Source organism: Charadrius vociferus, unplaced genomic scaffold (genome assembly GCF_000708025.1).
Source record: "Charadrius vociferus isolate BGI_N301 unplaced genomic scaffold, ASM70802v2 scaffold260, whole genome shotgun sequence".
Classification (NCBI taxonomy): Eukaryota; Metazoa; Chordata; class Aves; order Charadriiformes; family Charadriidae; genus Charadrius; species Charadrius vociferus.
Window position 1 is genome coordinate 399,724 of NW_009646410.1, and position 18,765 is coordinate 418,488.

General features: G+C 43.7%; 2 protein-coding genes across 2 annotated transcripts in view; one reads left to right on the plus strand and one right to left on the minus strand.

Moving 5' to 3' along the window:
* The first annotated feature begins 149 nt into the window (after window positions 1-149).
* RECQL5 (RecQ protein-like 5) overlaps window positions 150-18,765 on the plus strand; it is a 37,348-nt gene continuing 18,732 nt past the window's right edge. Inside the window, exons 1-7 of the mRNA XM_009895842.1 lie at window positions 150-270; window positions 1,551-1,672; window positions 3,511-4,029; window positions 4,710-4,815; window positions 5,273-5,384; window positions 7,580-7,742; window positions 8,112-8,194. Of these exons, the coding sequence (XP_009894144.1) occupies window positions 150-270; window positions 1,551-1,672; window positions 3,511-4,029; window positions 4,710-4,815; window positions 5,273-5,384; window positions 7,580-7,742; window positions 8,112-8,194 (1,226 nt within the window). The remainder of the gene's footprint in view (window positions 271-1,550; window positions 1,673-3,510; window positions 4,030-4,709; window positions 4,816-5,272; window positions 5,385-7,579; window positions 7,743-8,111; window positions 8,195-18,765) is intronic.
* On the minus strand, window positions 15,917-17,586 carry SMIM5 (small integral membrane protein 5). The gene is made up of 2 exons (XM_009895831.1): window positions 17,460-17,586; window positions 15,917-16,038 (listed from the first exon to the last, which is right to left on the minus strand). The coding sequence occupies exons 1-2, from the start codon at window positions 17,584-17,586 to the stop codon at window positions 15,917-15,919; spliced, it is 249 nt and encodes an 82-aa protein (XP_009894133.1).

An 18,765-nucleotide genomic window follows, 5' to 3' on the forward strand; every position in this document is an offset into this window, starting at 1 on the left:
GGGGGGGGGCTAAAAAAAAGGGGGAGCCTGGCAAGGTAACCATGGGGGAGGTCACGTAGGTGGTAACGAGCCGGGGCAGGCCTCGGCCGGAGGAGGGTGGCAGTGCAGGTTTAGCATCAGTTCCTGTCACTGTTCACAGCTTCTCTAAGATGAGTGGAGAGGCTCGGCCGGGCCTGGAAGGCAGAGTCCGGAAAGCACTGAGGAAGGTCTTCGGGTTTGAGTCCTTCAAGACTTCCCTGCAGGAAAGCGCGACCATGACTGTGGCCAGAGGTGAGGCTCAGTATCAGAAAGATGTGAAACGTGTCTGGTTTTCCATCTTCCTTTGAGGGTGGTACTGCAGGAGTTGGTATCACACCTGTTTTGAGGAGACAGATCACCCGGACTGGGCAGGACCACCCGGCACTCCAAACCCTCCTAGGCTTCCTGTGCTCCGAGATCATTTCAGTGGCATAGGAGCGTAAGCCTGTGCTGTGCAGAAGCTCTCTGACCATGGCCTTGCCCTGCCTGTTCTCCTTTGCATTTGGTCTGTAACCCCACTTTTGCATCAACCAGAAAAGAGGAAACAAAGTACAGTCTTGCTGGTATCTCCACTGGAGGCATCTGCCAGTGAGTTTACGGTCAGATGAGGTCAAAACTGTTTACATTTATACATTTTAAGAGTAAACCTGTCCTTGTTGTAGATGATGTTAGACAGAGATGATGCCAGTAGAAGACTTGATTTCCTGGCATAATTTGTATCTGTTCTCTGAATCGTGTGGCCGCTATCAGAAACATGATTTTGCTGCTGTTAACGTAACCACCAACATACCGTTGTTGGTTGGACAGGCAGCTGACACAGACAAACTGCCAACCGCCAGGTCCCCTGGCAGGTCTCACAATGTGAAGCAGAACAGTGTCAAACTCATCACTCAGGACATCGTTACAGTTTTCATCTGTTGCCAGCAGCTATGCAGACGTGCTATTGACAACAAACTGGCCAAAAGCGGTGTTCTGTCAGCCTCTGCCTATTACCATTGCACGCACTGGCATCACCCTGACTTGAAGTGGTCACTGCTTAGTGCGGTAACAGTTACTAACTGCATGATGCTGTCTATGTGGTTGAGATTTCCAACCCTTATTTCTTATGAGGTATCTTTGTGGGATAAGCTTTAAGAGGATGTGGTAAAGATCTCTCGTGGGGCTGGTAATTTGGTAACTGGAGGTCTGTAAGATGAAAGCAAGCAGCTTGTGTGGAAAAAAATTAGTAGGAATAATTTGTTTAACTTCTCTTTATCTTGGTTTCTGTGTATCTTCTGGTACTTTTGTAAGGCTGTTTCTAAATGTTTACAAAGCAATTAGAGATCCTTTGAAGGAAACCATTGCAGGCACGAAAAGTATTGCTACGCTTTTAGAACCTAAAATGAAGTGTCTTTTGTTGGCATGCCACACGGTACACACACACACATGCTGTTTGTCACAGATTACAAGCCATTTCACCCACCCCTCCAGACAGAGCCCTGGGAACTCGCCTCCACTCAGTAGCCTTGAGCTGTCTTCTGTTGTCTTTGCAGGCGAGAAGGATGTCTTTGTATGCATGCCCACAGGGGCAGGGAAATCCTTGTGCTACCAGCTTCCTGCAGTTCTGGCAGTGGGCATCACCATTGTCATTTCACCTCTGATTGCACTGATTCAGGTAACTGTCTCCTGTTAGCTGTGGAAAAGCAGTCAGTGAAGGGGGTCGGGAGACGCTGGAGGCACAGCTGTCTCTTGTCTTTCTGTCCATGAGTCTCTGCTGTTGGCCTGCCTCTGGATTCTCATCTTGATGTCTCGATGTGTTTTCCTTACCCTGGTGATAGGTGAAGAGACTGCAACTTAGCTGCAGAGCAGAGTAACTCTGGTATGATACTATGCAGTTTTCTAAAAGGAGTTTTTTCTTCTTCGATAATAACCTGGTGGTTTTTATAACTGTGCCTTTCTCCATTTTCTCCATTTGTCTTTTACCTCCAGTATGCTATGCAGAAGCAACAAAGTACAGTACCTCAAATGGATCAAACTGGATCTTTGCCCAGACAAAAACTGCGATTTTGCCTACAAAGTAGTAACTTCGGGAATGATGAAGTTGCCTTTGAAGGCATAATTTGTTCTGCATCAAAATGTGTTTTTGTTGCAGTCAGTATTTCTGTCATGGGAAGAAGCTGGTTTAGCAGAGCTGCTCCTTGAGCTCTTCCATCTGAGATTTTTTTTTTTCCCCCTGTTTTGTCTTTTCTACTGTTTCATCACCTGTTGGGCGAAACATTCCCTGTAAGAGCAGCTGTAGCATTGCTTAGACTTCTGTAAAGCATCTGATTAGCGTTGCATGATATCTGGTGTTGTAGGCTGCTGGTTTGGGTTTTGGTTTTTGTGGATTTTTTAACTCCTTTACAGTCTCGATGTAATACGCATTAAGAATTAAGAGCAGACTTCGTGATATAGCTCAGAAAGGTGCTATAAATAGTGAATTGGTTTAACGTGCGAGGATTTCTGATTAAGCTCCAGTGCAGGCAATATTTATTGGTGAAACGGAGGTTAAAAAAATTACCATTGGCAGGATTTGCAAGTGAAGCAGAATGTGTCAGAGTGACAAATAGGTTGAGATGGGCTCAATCAACAGAGCTGGAGTGAACCTTCAGAGGTCTTCTCACCAAGCCCTGAGACAGGATGGCTGTGCCTGAAACGATCATGATGTATTTCAGTGTAGCTGGACTTCAAGACCTTAGTCTGTGTAGTTTATTATAGGGAAGGCTGAGAGTTGACTTTGTGAACAGGAAACGGTGGATATTAAATCAATCACTGAAACTGGTTATTGAGTGAAATAATGAGATATCAATTTTTCAGGAATATTCATATCCTCTGCAATGTTGTGTGGTAGTCAAGTGCAAGTGAGCAGCTCAGTGTAAGGGTAGGGAGGTGAATTTGTATGCCCAGGGTTCATCTGGATGTGATGCCGTGTTTTCTTCACAGTTTTCATGGCATGATTCTCATCCAGACTTGGTTCTGTTGCAGTGGTGATTTGCATGATTCTTGTATTTTGTCCTGTCTCAGCTTTGTTTATAACATCCTTTAGCTATTTTGGAATTAAATGCACTCTGTTATTGTAGGGTGGTGGTATTCGTTTTCCATCTGTGACAACTTGATCATGTAAATCCTGAGATGCGTTGGTGGCTTGTCTCAGCTCGCTGTGGCTATGATGAGTTATTTTGCACAGATCCCTGCTGGTGTTCCCTAGCAGCAAACAGACTGTCTTAAAGTGAATGGATGCACAAAATGCAGTTGGATGTTAGAGCTGGACAGATATGCTCACAGTTGAAGATAAAGGCATCTAGAGTTGACGGTCTAAATACCCTGAGTGTAGGTGTATGTTGTCCTGAGACTTGATCCTGGATCTGGAAGTTGGGGCCTCACCTGGATCTCCCTAGTAGTCTGGCTTGCTAATGGTGACTTTCTTTATATCCATTTGCTTTTAATTTAATTTTCATTTTGTATTTACTCTAGGATCAAGTGGATCACTTGCTGGCTCTGAAGATCAAAGCCTGCTCTTTGAACTCCAAGCTTTCTGCCCAGGAAAAGAAGACCATCCTGGCTGATTTAGCAAGTGAGAAGCCCCAAGTAAAGCTCCTGTACATCACCCCAGAGATGGCAGCCGCCTCTTCCTTCCAGCCTACGCTGAACTCCCTGGTGTCCCGAAACCTCTTGTCCTACCTGATAATTGATGAAGCGCACTGCGTCTCCCAGTGGGGACACGATTTCCGACCTGACTACCTACGGCTGGGCACCTTGCGCACTCGCATACCCAATACACCGTGTGTTGCCCTGACTGCCACTGCCACCAAGCAGGTCCAGGAGGACATTGTGGCAGCACTTAAGCTAAAGCAGCCACTTTCCACATTTAAAACTCCTTGCTTCAGATCTAACTTGTTCTATGATGTGCAGTTCAAAGAGCTCTTGACTGATCCATACGCCAACCTGAAGGATTTCTGTCTGAAGGCGCTTGAAGTGAAGAACACCACTGGGGTAGGTTTTACACTTGGGGAAGAAGGATAAACTGAACAAAATCTATCTTAATGGCCACTGGCCTTGCAGTGGTTGGTACAGCCCCAACAGGTCTGTGGCAGGGATGGAGGAGGTCCCTGGAAGGAAAGTGCTAATGAGTATTTTTTAGTTCCTCTAAAAGTGTTCATGTATGGTTTTTAGTTCCTCTAAAATAGGTAGAATGTGAAGGCTGCCCTCAGAAAGGGGTTGGTCTAAAAGAAAATGGATGAGGAATATGTGACTAGCATTTCTGTCTTGGTTTGTCATGTCCCAGGTGATCATTGTGTGTTTGACAACGTTCTGCTCTTCTAGTGTGGCGAGGGTGAACAGAAACATTTGAAGTGTTGTATTCAATTTCCTGCTCTAATACTAATTCCCAAAATAACTCTTGGCAACTCAGTTATAGCCTCTGTACCTGAGTTTGTGTAAGGCGGAGGGAGACTGCTTCTTGCCTTCTGCCTGCTGGGAGACCATATTTGGTTGATGTTAGGACTTGTAAGGAAACTCTCTTTATGTCTGATTTACTTTTGTGCTGCAACAGTATCTTTCAGTTGTAGAAGAGATGAGCTTTCGGAATCCCTCCTGTCTCTGCCATACTGATGACTGCAGCTTTGCTGATTGGCTTCAGACAGTGTCACAGACTTTTTCTCCTGTCTGCCCAGGTGTACTCTGGTTGTGGTATTGTGTACTGCAGGATGAGGGATGTGTGTGACCAGCTGGCTATTGAACTGAGCTACCGAGGAGTGAAAGCCAAGGCGTATCACGCAGGTATAGGAAGCTGCATCTGCATTTCCCAGTAGCTGGTAGAACTGAACTGTACCACCTTTAAGGCCTGGGTTGGGGCTACCTAGAAAACAGCTTTCTAGGCATGGTCTGCAATGTGGCTGATGCTCACGTGTCAGGGGTGTGTGCAGGACCTTCAACGGAATGGCATTCCCATCACTCCAGCAATGTTGGTTTTGTTGGATCTTGCATGGCCTAAATATAACAACTGCTTTTATCCCGGGAGGGATTTTTCTCTTTGGAATAGAAACAGCTGCTGTTGAATTCTGCTTGATCGCAGGCCAGCTTAAACATGGGCAGGGAGGAGCGCGTGCATCACTCAGTATTAGTGAGGGGGTTGGCTCGCAATGGGGGAACAGAGGAGGAAGAAAATCCTCTTGATTCTTTTCTTTTTTCTTTTTTTTTTTTGTTATTGTTTCCTTCCCTCTTTTTCCCTTCCCAGGACTCAAAGCAGCCGACAGGACTTCAGTCCAGAATGAATGGATGGAGGAGAAGATCCCTGTTATTGTTGCAACCATCAGTTTTGGAATGGGCGTAGACAAAGCAAATGTCAGGTGTGGTGAGGCTGAGTATTGTGCACCACCAGAGACTGAAACCTGAGGAAAGGGAAGGGAAAACCTTAGTCTCTATTACCTCATGAATACTTGCTAAAACCCACAAAACCAGAGCTGGAGGTTCTTTATCTTAGAAGCAGCAAAGCCAAACCTGGAAGGGTTTTGTAAAGAAATTATAAACAAGGCACCAGAGCTCCTCTTTGCCAGTCATCTTCAAAACCAAGAAAATTGGAGGAATGTTTGTTTTTTGCCACACCCTCCAGGATTTCAAAAGGAGCCACTCAATGCAATCACAGCTGCCCCTTTCACTTCTCTTACTGCAATAGTTGCTGTTAAAAAAGCAGTGAGAAGAAAATCTGCATCTAAAACAGTTCATACACCATCTACTAAAATAGTCAGAGCCAGCTTTTTTTTAGAGAACTCCTTTTGCAATGCAATGGGGGAAAAAATAGCAATGCACAAATGGCAATAACCATCTAAAAAATACAGCTCTAGTCCAAGGACAGAAATTTTGCACAAGTTTTCAATTGCTGTTCCTCTGGGACTTCTGTCACCATAATTGCTCTGTGTTGTTAGAATTCCTGCACCACAATATAGCTGTGCTGAGTTAGTATTGTGAGCTGTGATCACTTAGTAGAGGGATAACTCAGCTGCCGCTCACCCAACACGCCCCCCACACCTGATCTTTACTCTAAAATCTACATAAACCAACTGCTGTGAACACTGTGGGTGAGGGGCAGGACATCATTGAGGTGATCACATCAGTTCACAACTGTGCCTTCCTTCTGTCTGTGTCACTTTGCTGACAGGTAACAGGATCCTATAGCAATGACAGACTATTTTACTGCTTAATGCATGTTACCAAACAGAGAAATGAGAAGTTTTCTAGGGTGGCAGCATGAATTAATGACCTGCTGAAACCACGCTGCCCTGTTCAGTACAGCGGTCATTAAAAATAGGCAGAGTAACTGAAATGTATCGGGCTGATTGACAGTGAAATATGGTTGAAACATGCTTGTAATCTGGTTAGTTTCCAAGGAATGGAGTTAAAGTGACTCTTTACAGGATATTTTTTAATAGTTTAAAGGACGTTATACCTGAGCTCAGGCAAAAAGGCACTGCTGCTTAGCCTTCGCTCTGCTGGCAGAGCTCTGAGTATTCGTGTGTATGTTATGAAGTAAGATCAGGTCTAACAACTTCTGGAGGTGACTCATCTGGACAAAAGAGAAAACAGAGGTGTTGCCTCTTTTTTCTGATGGAATCTGCTTCTCTGTCTTTACTGCCAATTCAATTTTGCTTAAGATTATTTATAAATTTCTTCAGTAAGCTTCCTGATGGGGAATAATTGCTCTGATGCTTCCCGCCTGGCCTGTTCCTAGAGCGTTTGTGTTTGAAGACATGTTTGCTTGCTTTTGTCATTTAATCTTTTGCCACACCCATACGCATCATACCTGCCTCTGAGACATGCTGGTTTTGAGGCAGACTGGTATTTAAAACATTGGCAGCGTTACTGTACTGTAAAATCCTCTCAGCACAGGTATAAGCTGAATTACTGAATGTTCAGGTACAAGCAGGCTTAAAGCAGTCTTGCAGTGCTGTGTTGAAAACCTTCCTTCAGATTACATACAGTTTAGTGATGATTCATAGTCATATTTGCTGGCTGGGAATGGTGCCCTCATCTACAAGTGATCTTGGTGAGATAGAATTTCGCATGCAAACTTTACTGGCAAAAAAGTGTCTTTTTAAAATCGAGTATTTCAAATCATGTTCCATTACGTTCAAATTGTGTTCCACAAAATAAATGGGACCTTTTTATCAGTGCTGTATTTTATGGTAAAATCTCCCAAACTCCTTAAATCAATGTCCTTATTCTCACTCTTCATAGCTGTGCAATTGTATGCACATTTGGGATATTCATGTGCCCATTCATTTCCATCCATTTGGGTGACATCACTCATGATCACATGTTGTTCAGGTGCATTTGTTTTCTTATAGCTCTACTGCTTTCCTTGTGTCTTGTGTTAAAAGGACTAACATTTCTGTGTGCAAAATCCCTTGCTCTGCTAAATTCTATCTTTTATGGTTTTGCTACCCTCTTTTTTTACTGTTGTCGATGTCTGCAAACACCACAATCATGTACGCAGTGATCCGAGAAACCTGCAGCCTTATGTTTCCTCTTGTCTTATCACATGCAGATTTGTTGCCCACTGGAATATTGCGAAGTCAATGGCTGGGTATTACCAAGAATCTGGCAGAGCTGGGAGAGATGGGAAGCCATCCTGCTGCCGTCTCTATTACTCAAGGAATGACCGGGATCAAGTCAGCTTCTTGATTAAGAAGGAGCTCTCTAACATCCAAGTAAGATCTGCAGAATAGTATCCACCTGCCTCGATATGCTGCCTTTGCTTTGATCTGGTTTGCCTCTTGCCTGCAGTCACCTCTGAACATGCAAAGGTGAAATGAGTTTGTCTGCGTCTAGAGCTGTCTGTAGCGCTGTTTCAAGGGACAGCAGAGGGGAGTGAAGCAGTAAGGGAAAGGGCTGCCAGACCCAGCTCCAACCCTATTAGAGAGGCGTGGGTGAGCAGAAGTGTGGAGCAGAGACAGGGTGGTGTCTGTACCTGTTTGCCATATTGATCAGAAGGGTTGGATTTGGTCATGGCTATAGAGTTACTTTATCTGTTTATATTTAAATTGAAAACTATAGTTACTGTCCTCGTCTACTTTCAGGAAAAAAAAGGCACTTTAAAAGAATCTGACAAAGCTGTGATGACAGCTTTTGATGCCATTGTGAACTTCTGCGAGGAGCTGGGGTGAGTACGCTTCTGTCAAATACTGTTTAATGTTGGGGAAACCATGCACTATTCCTTCTGAAGCACTGTTATAGCTGAGTTCTTGCACATCCATGAAAAAGAAAATACTGAATGTGTCACCTGATATTTTGCTGTCTGGACTAACAAAGGTATCCCTGAGACATCTCTCATGCCCTCCCACCTCTGAGTTAACCGAGATGTTGGTTTTTGAGCCTGACCAAGTGACATGGTGGTATTAAACTGTAACATCTCTGGCTATGAATTTTACTATGTTCTGTCTTTGATGATGGGTTGACTTGGTTGCACTTGCTTTTTTTTATTATTCTTTCCTCCTTCACTACATCATGTCTCTTCCAAGGAGACACAACGCCTAATGAGCATGGGATGGAAGCATTTAGATTTGATCATTTTCTAAATCTCAGGTATCCACGGTTCTCATTGACCTTCGAAGAAGCTGATGGTGCTTAAAATGTTTCAGAAACAGTCTCAAATTATGGATGTGCCCAGTCTAAATGCAGACTAGCAACCACAACGTGCATTGTTCAGGTTTAGTTCATGGCTTGTAAGCTGTAATTGTCCTAATTACTATTCTATGCTAGATAAGACATCAAAGCTATAATTTCGCCAGTTAGAGCAGTGTGTGTTCACTAACTGAAAATGGTCAACATGTGTCTTGCTTTCAAGTCCACATTCTGTTTCATTTTTCACACCTGTGTCTAGGGCAACTTTTTCAGTGTGACTGTAATACGTGCTGCTTTTCTGATGCCTTGGTGAGCATGTTCTCTCCTTGTGGTCATGTTTGGTAAACAAATGCTGGGTTTATGGGGTTGCTCTGGGAAAGTCTTGCTTGTACTGAAGTATGGCACAACATTGAGTCCTGGGGCACTTGAAGGAGCATTTCTTTGCCCAAAGTCAAGGTGATTCTGGGAAGTAGCTAGTAGGAGGCTTCTTGCTATAGGAGTTTGATCCACTTACTTGGCTAAGCAGCTCTGCTCCTTCTGGTGTGTGTTACCAGCTCACAGCAGAGTGGCCAGATGGCTGTTTGTGTCTGGGTTTTGTATGATCTGAGAGGCAGCTGTATCTATCTGGTTAGATGCTAACTTCAGGAAACCTTGTCTTGGTATCTCCTCGATTCCTAAGCTGGTTATCAGTGGAGTTAGTCGTGACAATCATTTCTTGGAATGGACACTAGTGCCATAAGAACTGGACTGGGATCACTGAACTAACCTTGCACAAGCCAGAAGCAGACACAGGACGTTCCAGGGTGGTGTCCCAGTGAGGGCACAGGTTAGGTTCCATGTAACCATCTTGCAGCATCTCCCACTTCACGCATGCTGTGAAGAGCCTGACTGCTATCTGAAGTGAGGACCTTCTCTAGAGTTGCACTGCAGCAGTGAGGTAATAACTGAAGAAGGACAGAGAGAAAACATTTTGTTTTGCTCAGATGAATAGTAATGGATACAAGATTTCACCGGGCACCAAAAGAGAGATTTCTGTAAGGGAATATCACTGACCTAATTAGAAGTCATGTCTCCCATACTTTTTCTTCCCTCCCCCAGCTTGGTACATTCTTCCTATTCTATAACATGCAGTATACATCCCAGAGTCGCATATTGCAGCACCACTGACTGGCTTTCCTGCTCATAACTGTACAGGAAACCAAGATGCTATTTAAAGGAATGCTATGGTGCATTTCTTTTTTTACATTTTGAATGAATACTGTTCTATTCACTATCCAAACAGTGAAAGCAAACCTGAAAATCTGACCTTGCAAGGTTCTAAATAAGAACAAATAGAGAACAAGGTTCTAAATAAGAACAAATAAAGAGACTTGCCAAGCAAGTTTTTGCATAGTATATTTAGGCTATTATCCAAGTATGACAGGAGAACAATAGTATAATCTGCTTTTAGAGAGTGGGCTTAGACAAAGCTTTTGCTGGTGAGTTTCCTGTTGCCCATTTGCAAGATGGGGGAAAAAGAAAAACCCCTTGTAACTGCAGCAGCAGAAGACATCTTGATCAGTTTTAAGTGGTGGTTGACCATTTGCCACCTGTAACCCATGGTTTTGCTTGAAAGATGAAAACCAGGCAGAGATGAGTTGATTTTGGTATCTGGCTAGTTGTGCAGTTCCTGAATACAGGTAGCCTTATGTATTGAGTTTGCTGTGGACTTGCAGAACAACTTGCTGGCATTGGTGCATTGCTGTTGATGCAGGAAAGTTGCATGGGGGATATAACCACCCAGGGAGAGAAGATGAGAAAACTTTCTGTGAACAACACAATCAGGTTGTAGATGGGCTGATTCTTGCTGTAGGGCTCCAAGTACTGCGTCTCAGCTTCGCTGTTTATGCACCACTCTGTCTGTGCCTTGGAGATGAGCAGCACCCAAAGACGGCAGCAAATAAAAGGAGAGCAACAAAAACAAGACAGAAGATGCTAATCACCACTAACCCTCCAAGAGCCCAGTCACTTGTTGTAATTAGTCTCTTTAGGTCTTCCAGAACTGAGGATGCCTCTTGCACTGATGACATGCTGGCTTCCACCCTGCTGGAGATAGACAAGAGCAATATCAGATGTTGGTGTATCCTCTCTATGCCCTGCGCCACAGTCCCCAAACCAATAGAGGCATACATGCTGTCTGTACTTGCAAAAGGGAAAGTCACCCTTCACGGAAACGGGAGCATAAACTATAAGAAAGATAGCTGAGGCCAGTTTCACACTCAGATCTACAGAGATGTAAAGAGGAAAGCTTCCAGCTTTAAAAGATTCTGGCAGTTGAGATTTATTTTAATCATAGTTTATCACTATTTTTAATAAAATAATATAGCATCTCTCCCAGCATGTTCACTATGAACCCTTCACCTCTGTCAGCTGTACAGCCTGTATGTGAAAAGCATGCATTCAGTGACAGAACATGCTCGATACCATTGGAAAAATTCCTGAAAAGGTGCTGAGCACTTAAACTCTGACACATGCTGGAGATTAAAGGAACACTTATTTAAAAACAAACAAAAAAAATCCCACCAACAATAAACAAAGATCTTCCTGTACACCTTGTTGCTCCCATAGGGCTTAGAATAGTCTAGTTCTGTAGAAAAGGTCTGCTGTTAACAGTTTGCTTTAGTAACACTTTCTGTTACTCTGTAATAGAAGCAGAAGTTTTCCTTCCATGAAGTACTTAAGTCCAGCAATAATTTAAACTGGGATCTCAGTGGATTCTACACACTTGCTCTTTTACTAATACTTTGCGTAACGACTTGGCTATCGGCTTTCTAGAGAACATTCAGCATCTCTTTGCGAGCATCTTGTGGCTTTACTGAAGCTTCCTTGCTTCTCAAGGGAGAGGATGCATTATTTCTCACACTTTCTCTCCAACATGACTGTGCACTAAAAATAATGTAATAAGCTGTTTTTGAAAATTTGTTTGACTTGTTGCCCCTTATGCCTGTATCCTTAATATTGTAAGGAATAGGATTAGTCATATAAAGCATGTTTCATCCCCAGCAAGTCACATTTGACTAGGAGCATAAGCTCACACTTCAGTTTGCTAAAGCTTTTGTTTCTTTCTCAGCTGCCAAATATATTCAGTTCGTGCTTTGTTTTCTGGAATTATAGCAGATCACCATGCCCAGTCTCTACTTGACAGGCCTACAGGACGTGAAAGCTGTTCCGGATAGCTTCCGTTGCCTTTAAAAAGGAGGCAGCCTAGATACTAGTTCTGTAGACCCAAAGGCAGAAACCCTGCGTGACTATACCTCCTAGAAAGTTTCTGTCTCTTCTGCTAACCACAGTTAATCTCCTGAAATAGGAGAGCTGTATACAATTTTATAAATACCTGAAGCTGTTGCGTTTGTAGTAGGTGTTTCTTCTGGTGCCTCCTCTGCACCCACTCCAAGAGATCTTGGCCTGTGATGAGAGACCCCCTTACTGCACCTGGAGACTTGTAGGGCTGGCATGGAAGCTGCCTGTTTGTAGTGCAGTGAATGATTAACAGCTGATTTTCCTGCAAAGGTGTGGCTAATCTAATCAAAGGCCTTGAGCCTAGATAAAAAGACCTAGTTCAGCTGTTGCTCAGACATTTCTTCCTATCCATGGCTTTAGCTGCTCATGCACGTGTTCCAGTGCTCGTAAAGGCCCACTATGTCCTCTGACTGGGGGAGGCTGCAGATTGTGGTGCAGAGAAGAGAGTTTTGTGTCCTGGAGCCTCACTGGATCTGTATTGTAAGCTCCATTAGGAGACTGCCATATCTAAAATGAGACTGTGAACAAGGCTGTCCTCCAGTCCAAACTTCATCATGACAGTTTAGGTGGATAAACTCATTACAGAGCATTGAACTGCTGTTAGCTGCAATAAAACTGACTCCCTTTTGCATTCCTAACTGAAGAAGACCAGAGGGATGGTGCTGGAGAGAGGTGGGAGGGGAGAAGGAGGAGACTGTGGTGTGTGAGACTGGTGTGTGTAAAAGGAAACTTGTTTTTCACAAGCCAAGCAAATCACTTGGAAACCAGAGGGATGATGTTACAGAATAGAAGCTATTCAATTAAGTCGTCAGTAGAACTTCAACCACTTCTGCTGGAGAGGCTGACATCACGGTCTCTTTTAGGTTCCTCAGGGAAAGAAATTATTTCAACACTTGTATCATCAGGACCAGAGTAACTATTCCCTTGCAGTTCCTTCCAGGCTTACTCAGGCTTTCACAACGTGTACAGAAGTTGCTGTGTTTGAAGCAGTCTTGCCTTAGTCTGGGCTCTTCTGAGTCTCCCTCTGCTTTCCGAAACAGAGAGGATCCATCCTCACTGGTGCTCAGGGCATTCCAGGTCACTTTATGTGGGTAATGATTGAAGCCAAACCCACAAAAGCTTGTGTGAGTGCTGAGCAGGGGCTTGGAGACTGGCATGTTTCTAGTCAACAGAAACTGAAGAGCGGCAGTAAGCTGGGGATTTGCTGAGCATCTTTCAGGCCAACCTGACTTGGTGTGTACAAGAAGGTGGCAGACCCCATGCAGCCCAGGCAAACAATTGGCATATCTAAATACCAAGTATAGGAGTAGTCCAGCTGAGTACAGTGGTACAAAGCAGAACATTAGGCCTGTGATGTCCAGGCAAGTATGTAGAAATTGGTCCAGGGACCCCTCCTCTGCTCCAGAAAGCCATCTGAATTCTTTAGGTCAGTACTTAATTTTCTCTCCTTTTTTTTTTTTTTTTTTTTTTTTTTTTTAAATAGTTCTGTGTTTATTCTCTGTTTCTAATTCAGGAATTTAGAACGGCAGAGATAAGGCAGGAGCCATTTCTCTTGTCCCCCTGCCTGGTATCTGTCAGTGGTTTAACTTGTAACACCACTGGGAAACATGTATTTGTAGCTTTTCCTGTTGAGATAAGGCCTGGCAGCTTGATCCTAGTGACAGCAACCTGTCAGTCATTGGTATGTTTCCAGCCTGCTGAGCTTCCTCCGGACTGTTAGCACAGACTGGTTCAATGCTGCTGAAACATTTCTCAATGGGATTCTGTTAATTCCTGTAGCTGGCACTGTCTAGCACAAGCTAGGAAAGAAAGTAAGCTCTGTTCTTTCACAGGTCTCGTGACTTAACTTAGATACAGAAATGTCTGTTGAGTCTGTCTCCTGCAAAAGAGGTTCTGAGACTTCCTGTGTCACCGTGATTGCCGCTGGTTTGTAAGCAAAATGAGCAAAGACATATCTGACAGAGAGGTTAGTGTGATGCCTCTCTGAATGTTGATTAGAGTAAATTGATGCCACGCTTGAGCTTATCCTACCCTAACATATTGGTTGGGAGTGAAAGCTTTGGGACAGCGTAATAAGGCCAGCGCTTTGTTAGTATAACTGCGCATGCAGTAGCTCATACTAGTGCAGTCTTCTGCTGGCAGTTCTCAAGTTGGGGCTCAAATATGTGCTTTCTAAGGAACATCCTCATCTTCTGCTGGAAAGTTTTTATTAATTTAAAAGTAACATTGATAGTTTGAGGTATTTTTCTTTCTTAAGTTTTAGACTATTGTCTGTGTCACTGGCTGCAGATATATTCCAATATGCAGCAGTACAAAAATGCAAAATATCTAACTCTAGTTTCTTTGCAAAAATTGAAGTGCATTAAATACATGAGAAGCTACTGATGTAATGTGGTTTTTACTAATTTGGGTGCAGGCATCAAAGAAAAGAGGTTTCTTTACAAAGTTTCCTTTTTTTTTGTCACTTTTGAAGTATGAAGAATATGGAAAAGCCCACTGTTATAAACTTGATGATTTTTTTTTCTCTCTAGCTAGATGTTGGCTCCGGTATATGCATGTGTAATCCCTTCAACTCCTCTACACTTAGGAGTATGAATACAGGGGTAGAAGATGACTTCTCTATATGCATGTAACTTTTTATACCTTCCCATTTGGGAAGGTTTAAACTGGTTGGTTTCCCATTTGGGGCTGAAAGACCAGTGCCTTACAGAGTTGGGTGCAGTATGATGATCTTTTGTTTAGCTGTCCCGGTTATGAAAGCCGTGGCCTGCGCCATAGCCTTGTACTTACATAAATCCCTTTCTGAAGTTCATTGAAGTGTAAACCAAACATACACAGTGGCTGCAGCATGGAAAAGGGATTTATTTGCACGTGTTAACTTCAGCCATACAGCTCTGCTGGCTCTGCTTTGTCACAATGCCCACTGTCAGCTGCTGCATGTATACCCTGAAGTGAGGGCTACCATACTGCATGTCATTCCTCTGAAATGCCTTTGTGTACGCTAATAAACATACCTTTGGCATAATGTTTATGTCCACTAAAATAAACTGCACACAGTGCAGGGAGTCAGGCACACAGGTCCCTCAAGTAAGGACAGGGATTTGTTCAGGTCCTGTAACTCCCATGCTCTGCAAGAACCATTCACCTGCAATAAGCAGAAGAGCAGAACCACATGGGGCATGCGGAAGGAGCGCATTTAGCAGCAGAATGACCAAATGAACCGTAGCATTGGTGAGTTTTTTTTTGTATTTGCCTTCATTTTTCTGTTTACAAAGGGTATTGCACATGATCTGATTTTTCTCTTTGGCAATTTCACATCATTGTAACACTGATGAAATAAAGCAGGGAGCATTTGTTACCAGTTGTACTTGGAGCCTCAAGCTGGCATGTCTGGATCAGAAGGTGCACGATTTGTTGTTTTCAGCAGACCTCTCAGCTAAACGTGTCTGTTGCAGGTGGCTCTTGAGAGAGCAGGTTTGGGCTTGATCCGAGACGCGCTGAGAATGTGGACCTCCCAGTGATGTCAGTGGGTTTTGCTGGTGCCCAGCACCATCCTTCTGGATTTAGCCACTTGTGAAGAGAGTAGGCGCTGCCTAGCATGAGGCTGTGTACGTGCTCTCTGCTTTGGTCTGTGGCTCCATGCTCACAAAGGGAGTCCTTGGCTGGCCCAGCTGCAGGGCTGTCACTGGGAAAGCGTGTCTGTTTTCTCAGCAGCATGTGTCCATGCACCCCCGCCCCACCCTAGAAGAGGGAGACAGTGATGGTAAAGTAGCGTTACCTTTCTGGTCACACCACGGAGCCCAGCAGTGGCTGTCACAGAAAGAAGGAATTCCATGCTGTGACTTCTGGTCCTCTGAGTCATATTAATTAATATTGTTATTGCCATTTTCAGTGAGCTAGTGTAGAAAGTCACTCCCATAGGACTGAATCATGATGTCCATGCATGTCCTTGATAGTAGGTTGTGTCACCTCTTATTGCACTTCATGAATGGGCAATTGGGCGGACTTGTATCTTCCTACGTCTGTGGTCAGGACGTCCATCGCAGCTACAGCAGCTGTAGCAGCAGCAACTGCAGGCAATGATCATGAGCAGCAGAACAGTAGCTGGAAAGAGAAGCAAAGCATATTGCTTCATGACATAGGCACAATCACTGCAGAATAACCCTATGTCTCCTCCGTCTCCTCCAAGTTGTGTGGTGAGCAGCAGAACAAAGCCTGGTTTCTTGCTGATTTCTCCCCCCCACCCCATCCCCACCTCACTCCTTCTAAGTTCCTGCTCCCTTGTATTAGTTATCCATTTAATCTGGACAATCATTACTGGATATTTCATGATCTTAAGAGTTATGTACCAAACCACATGGGGGGTATATCTTTACCTGTCTAATGGGCTGTTGTTTTGGAGATGACATGCAGTAACTAAGTAGAGCTGTTGTGCCTGGAAAGGATGGAGATCCAACTCTCCCCACAGTTGTGTCAGAAGCAACTCAAGAGGATTTGGTTAGTCAAACTGGCAGTTGCATTTCTGAAGAGTGTGTGCAGTGTACCCTTTAATGAGGATAGATATTAATGACTGGGTTGGCTTTACTCTTTCTTCTGTATGTAGCCTGAAAAAATAGATGCTTCAAATGCAGAGGTTTGTTTCATAAAGTAGTGAGCTAACTTACTGTTATTCAACATGAGGCATAATGGTTGGTGTTGGGAGAGAGATGTTAGTTTATCTGGAATAAAAAAGGATGACATGTTTAATCCTGCAGAATACGTAAGAGTGTGTGAACGTGCACGTGTGTGTGCATGTGTTCCTTAAAAGTCTGGAGCTGGGCTGCCAAGTTACTGGACCTGTGGGGAACCAGCTGTAGGTATGAAAAAAATAAAGCAGCAGGTGTGCCTTTCTGAATTCCAGCCCAGGGAGGAGTGTCCAGGCTGGATACACACCCTTCCTTTTGGCTGGGATCAAAGTGTACCTCTTTGAGGGGGAGGGCCTGCCTGCCTTCCTGCTTGTTTTCCCATTGTCTAAACAAACTTTACCCCCCCTTGATCGAGCAGCTCTTTGTTATTCCTTCCACGCCATCCCCACACGGAGCAGCAGGAGGGATCTTGCCACTACCAGAGGAGAGTAAATAGCCTCATCTGGCTTCCACTGAACTAAGCACAGGAATGACATTCAGAGTCTTTAGACTTTTAAGTGTTTTCTGCGGCAGTGAGAAGCCCTAATACCATTTGTCATAAACAAATCTCCTATGCCTCAAAGCATCTCAGCAGCTCTGAGTTGGTTAAAATACTGCCGTTTAAACTAATGCTGAAATATGAGAGCTTTGGGGAAAGCTATACTGTTGCCCACCATGCTCTGCATGCATGTAGAGATACACACTGTGTATTAAAAAATTACCTAGAAATTAAACTGGGCCTCAGAGCACAGCCTGGAAAACAACTGCCAACACCACCAACCCATCAACAAAGATTGTGCAGCAAGCTGCCCCCGTGGAAGAGACATTATGACACCCCTTTGCCTCCACCAATAAACTCACCGATAAACAGAAGAACCACACAAAAGGACACAATCTCCACTGGGTCAGCCTTGGGCAGTTTCTGGAGCTTAAGGAGAAACTTCTCACCAATGGTTTGCATTTCCTTCAGAAAGCCTTCTGAAGACATTCTGGCTCAACTTCTCCAGGCTTTATGCTGTAGAAGAACCAAATAGAGAATAAACCTTTTCACTGACTAATGCTAGGAAGCTGCCAGCCTTCTTATAGAGCTGGTGATCACAAGGAAAACAAGTTTGTCTGGTCTCAGTCCTTGTTCCCAGTAGCTAAGGTGGAGGACTATTAATTGTCTACGTGTTTTGGCACTGTTTTAATTTCAAAATCTGGCTTTGAGGGTGCTTTTGTCAGATGCACTGTTGAGCAAAGGTGAAATGGTGTTGCTTCTAAAAGGACACTAATTTCAGCAGGCCTAGTTAGAACTGGACAGTGCCTGACTTTGGCTTTCACCCAATGAAAGTAATTAATTTTTTTTTCCGGTTGTGCTAACTTGTCTTTCCAGAAAGAAGTGCAATTCTAACTCAACTTGAACTCCAAATGCTGAACTCCAGTAGTTCTCAGTTGTTTTTTACCGAGTAACACAAAGTAGACCCCCTTCTTGCACTTTCAGCTGAAGGCCTTCAAAAACTAAGGCACGCATTTCAACACTTCACGACAATACCATTAATGATGTTTTATCAACCAGTTTTACTGGTTGATATTTAATGGTGATATTAAGAGCTAAAGTCTGTGTTCAGTGGGGACAGCTTGATGCTTTTCAAGTTCTTACAGATGACTGCAAGTTTTATGTGGTAAGATAAATGTAGCTTTTTTTCTTTTAAGCCACAGTTTGTTCTAGTGGGCCAATGTATGAATTGAACAGTGCATGTCCACCCATCACTGCTGGTGAGGGAGGAAAAGCCCCTGGATCTGTCAGGGAGATACCTCCCTTGTGGAGCTAATCCCTCCTGCCCTGCTCAGTAATCTTATACCTTCTTTATTCTCAGAAAGAATGCTCACCAGGAAGTATTGTTACTGAAAGTACTAGTTTAGTCAAAGTTAGATGCCTCAGTTTTGCCACCAATATTTGCTGTTCTTTTGCGCCATGAGCAAAATTTTGGAAGGCATTGCAAGAAACAAGCTTCCATGAGAGCTATGGAAGTTCAAATTTTGCTTCAGTCAGTAGCTGGAATAGGATATTGTTGAGAAATATCCATAGTTTCACGTAAAACAAGCGTTTGGACAGGTCAACACTTGGAAGGATTGTAACTCTTATGTCATTATTATATCAGAATGTACTAGATTGTGTGTGGTG

Coding starts and splice junctions, on each gene's coding strand:
- SMIM5 (XM_009895831.1), bottom strand. CDS start 17,586: ATGTCTTCAGAAGGCTTTCTGAAGGAAATGCAAACCATTGGTGAGAAG. Junction 16,039..17,459: donor TGTGGTTCTTCTGTTTATCG/GTGAGTTTATTG, acceptor TTCTCTTTCCAG/CTACTGTTCTGCTGCTCATG.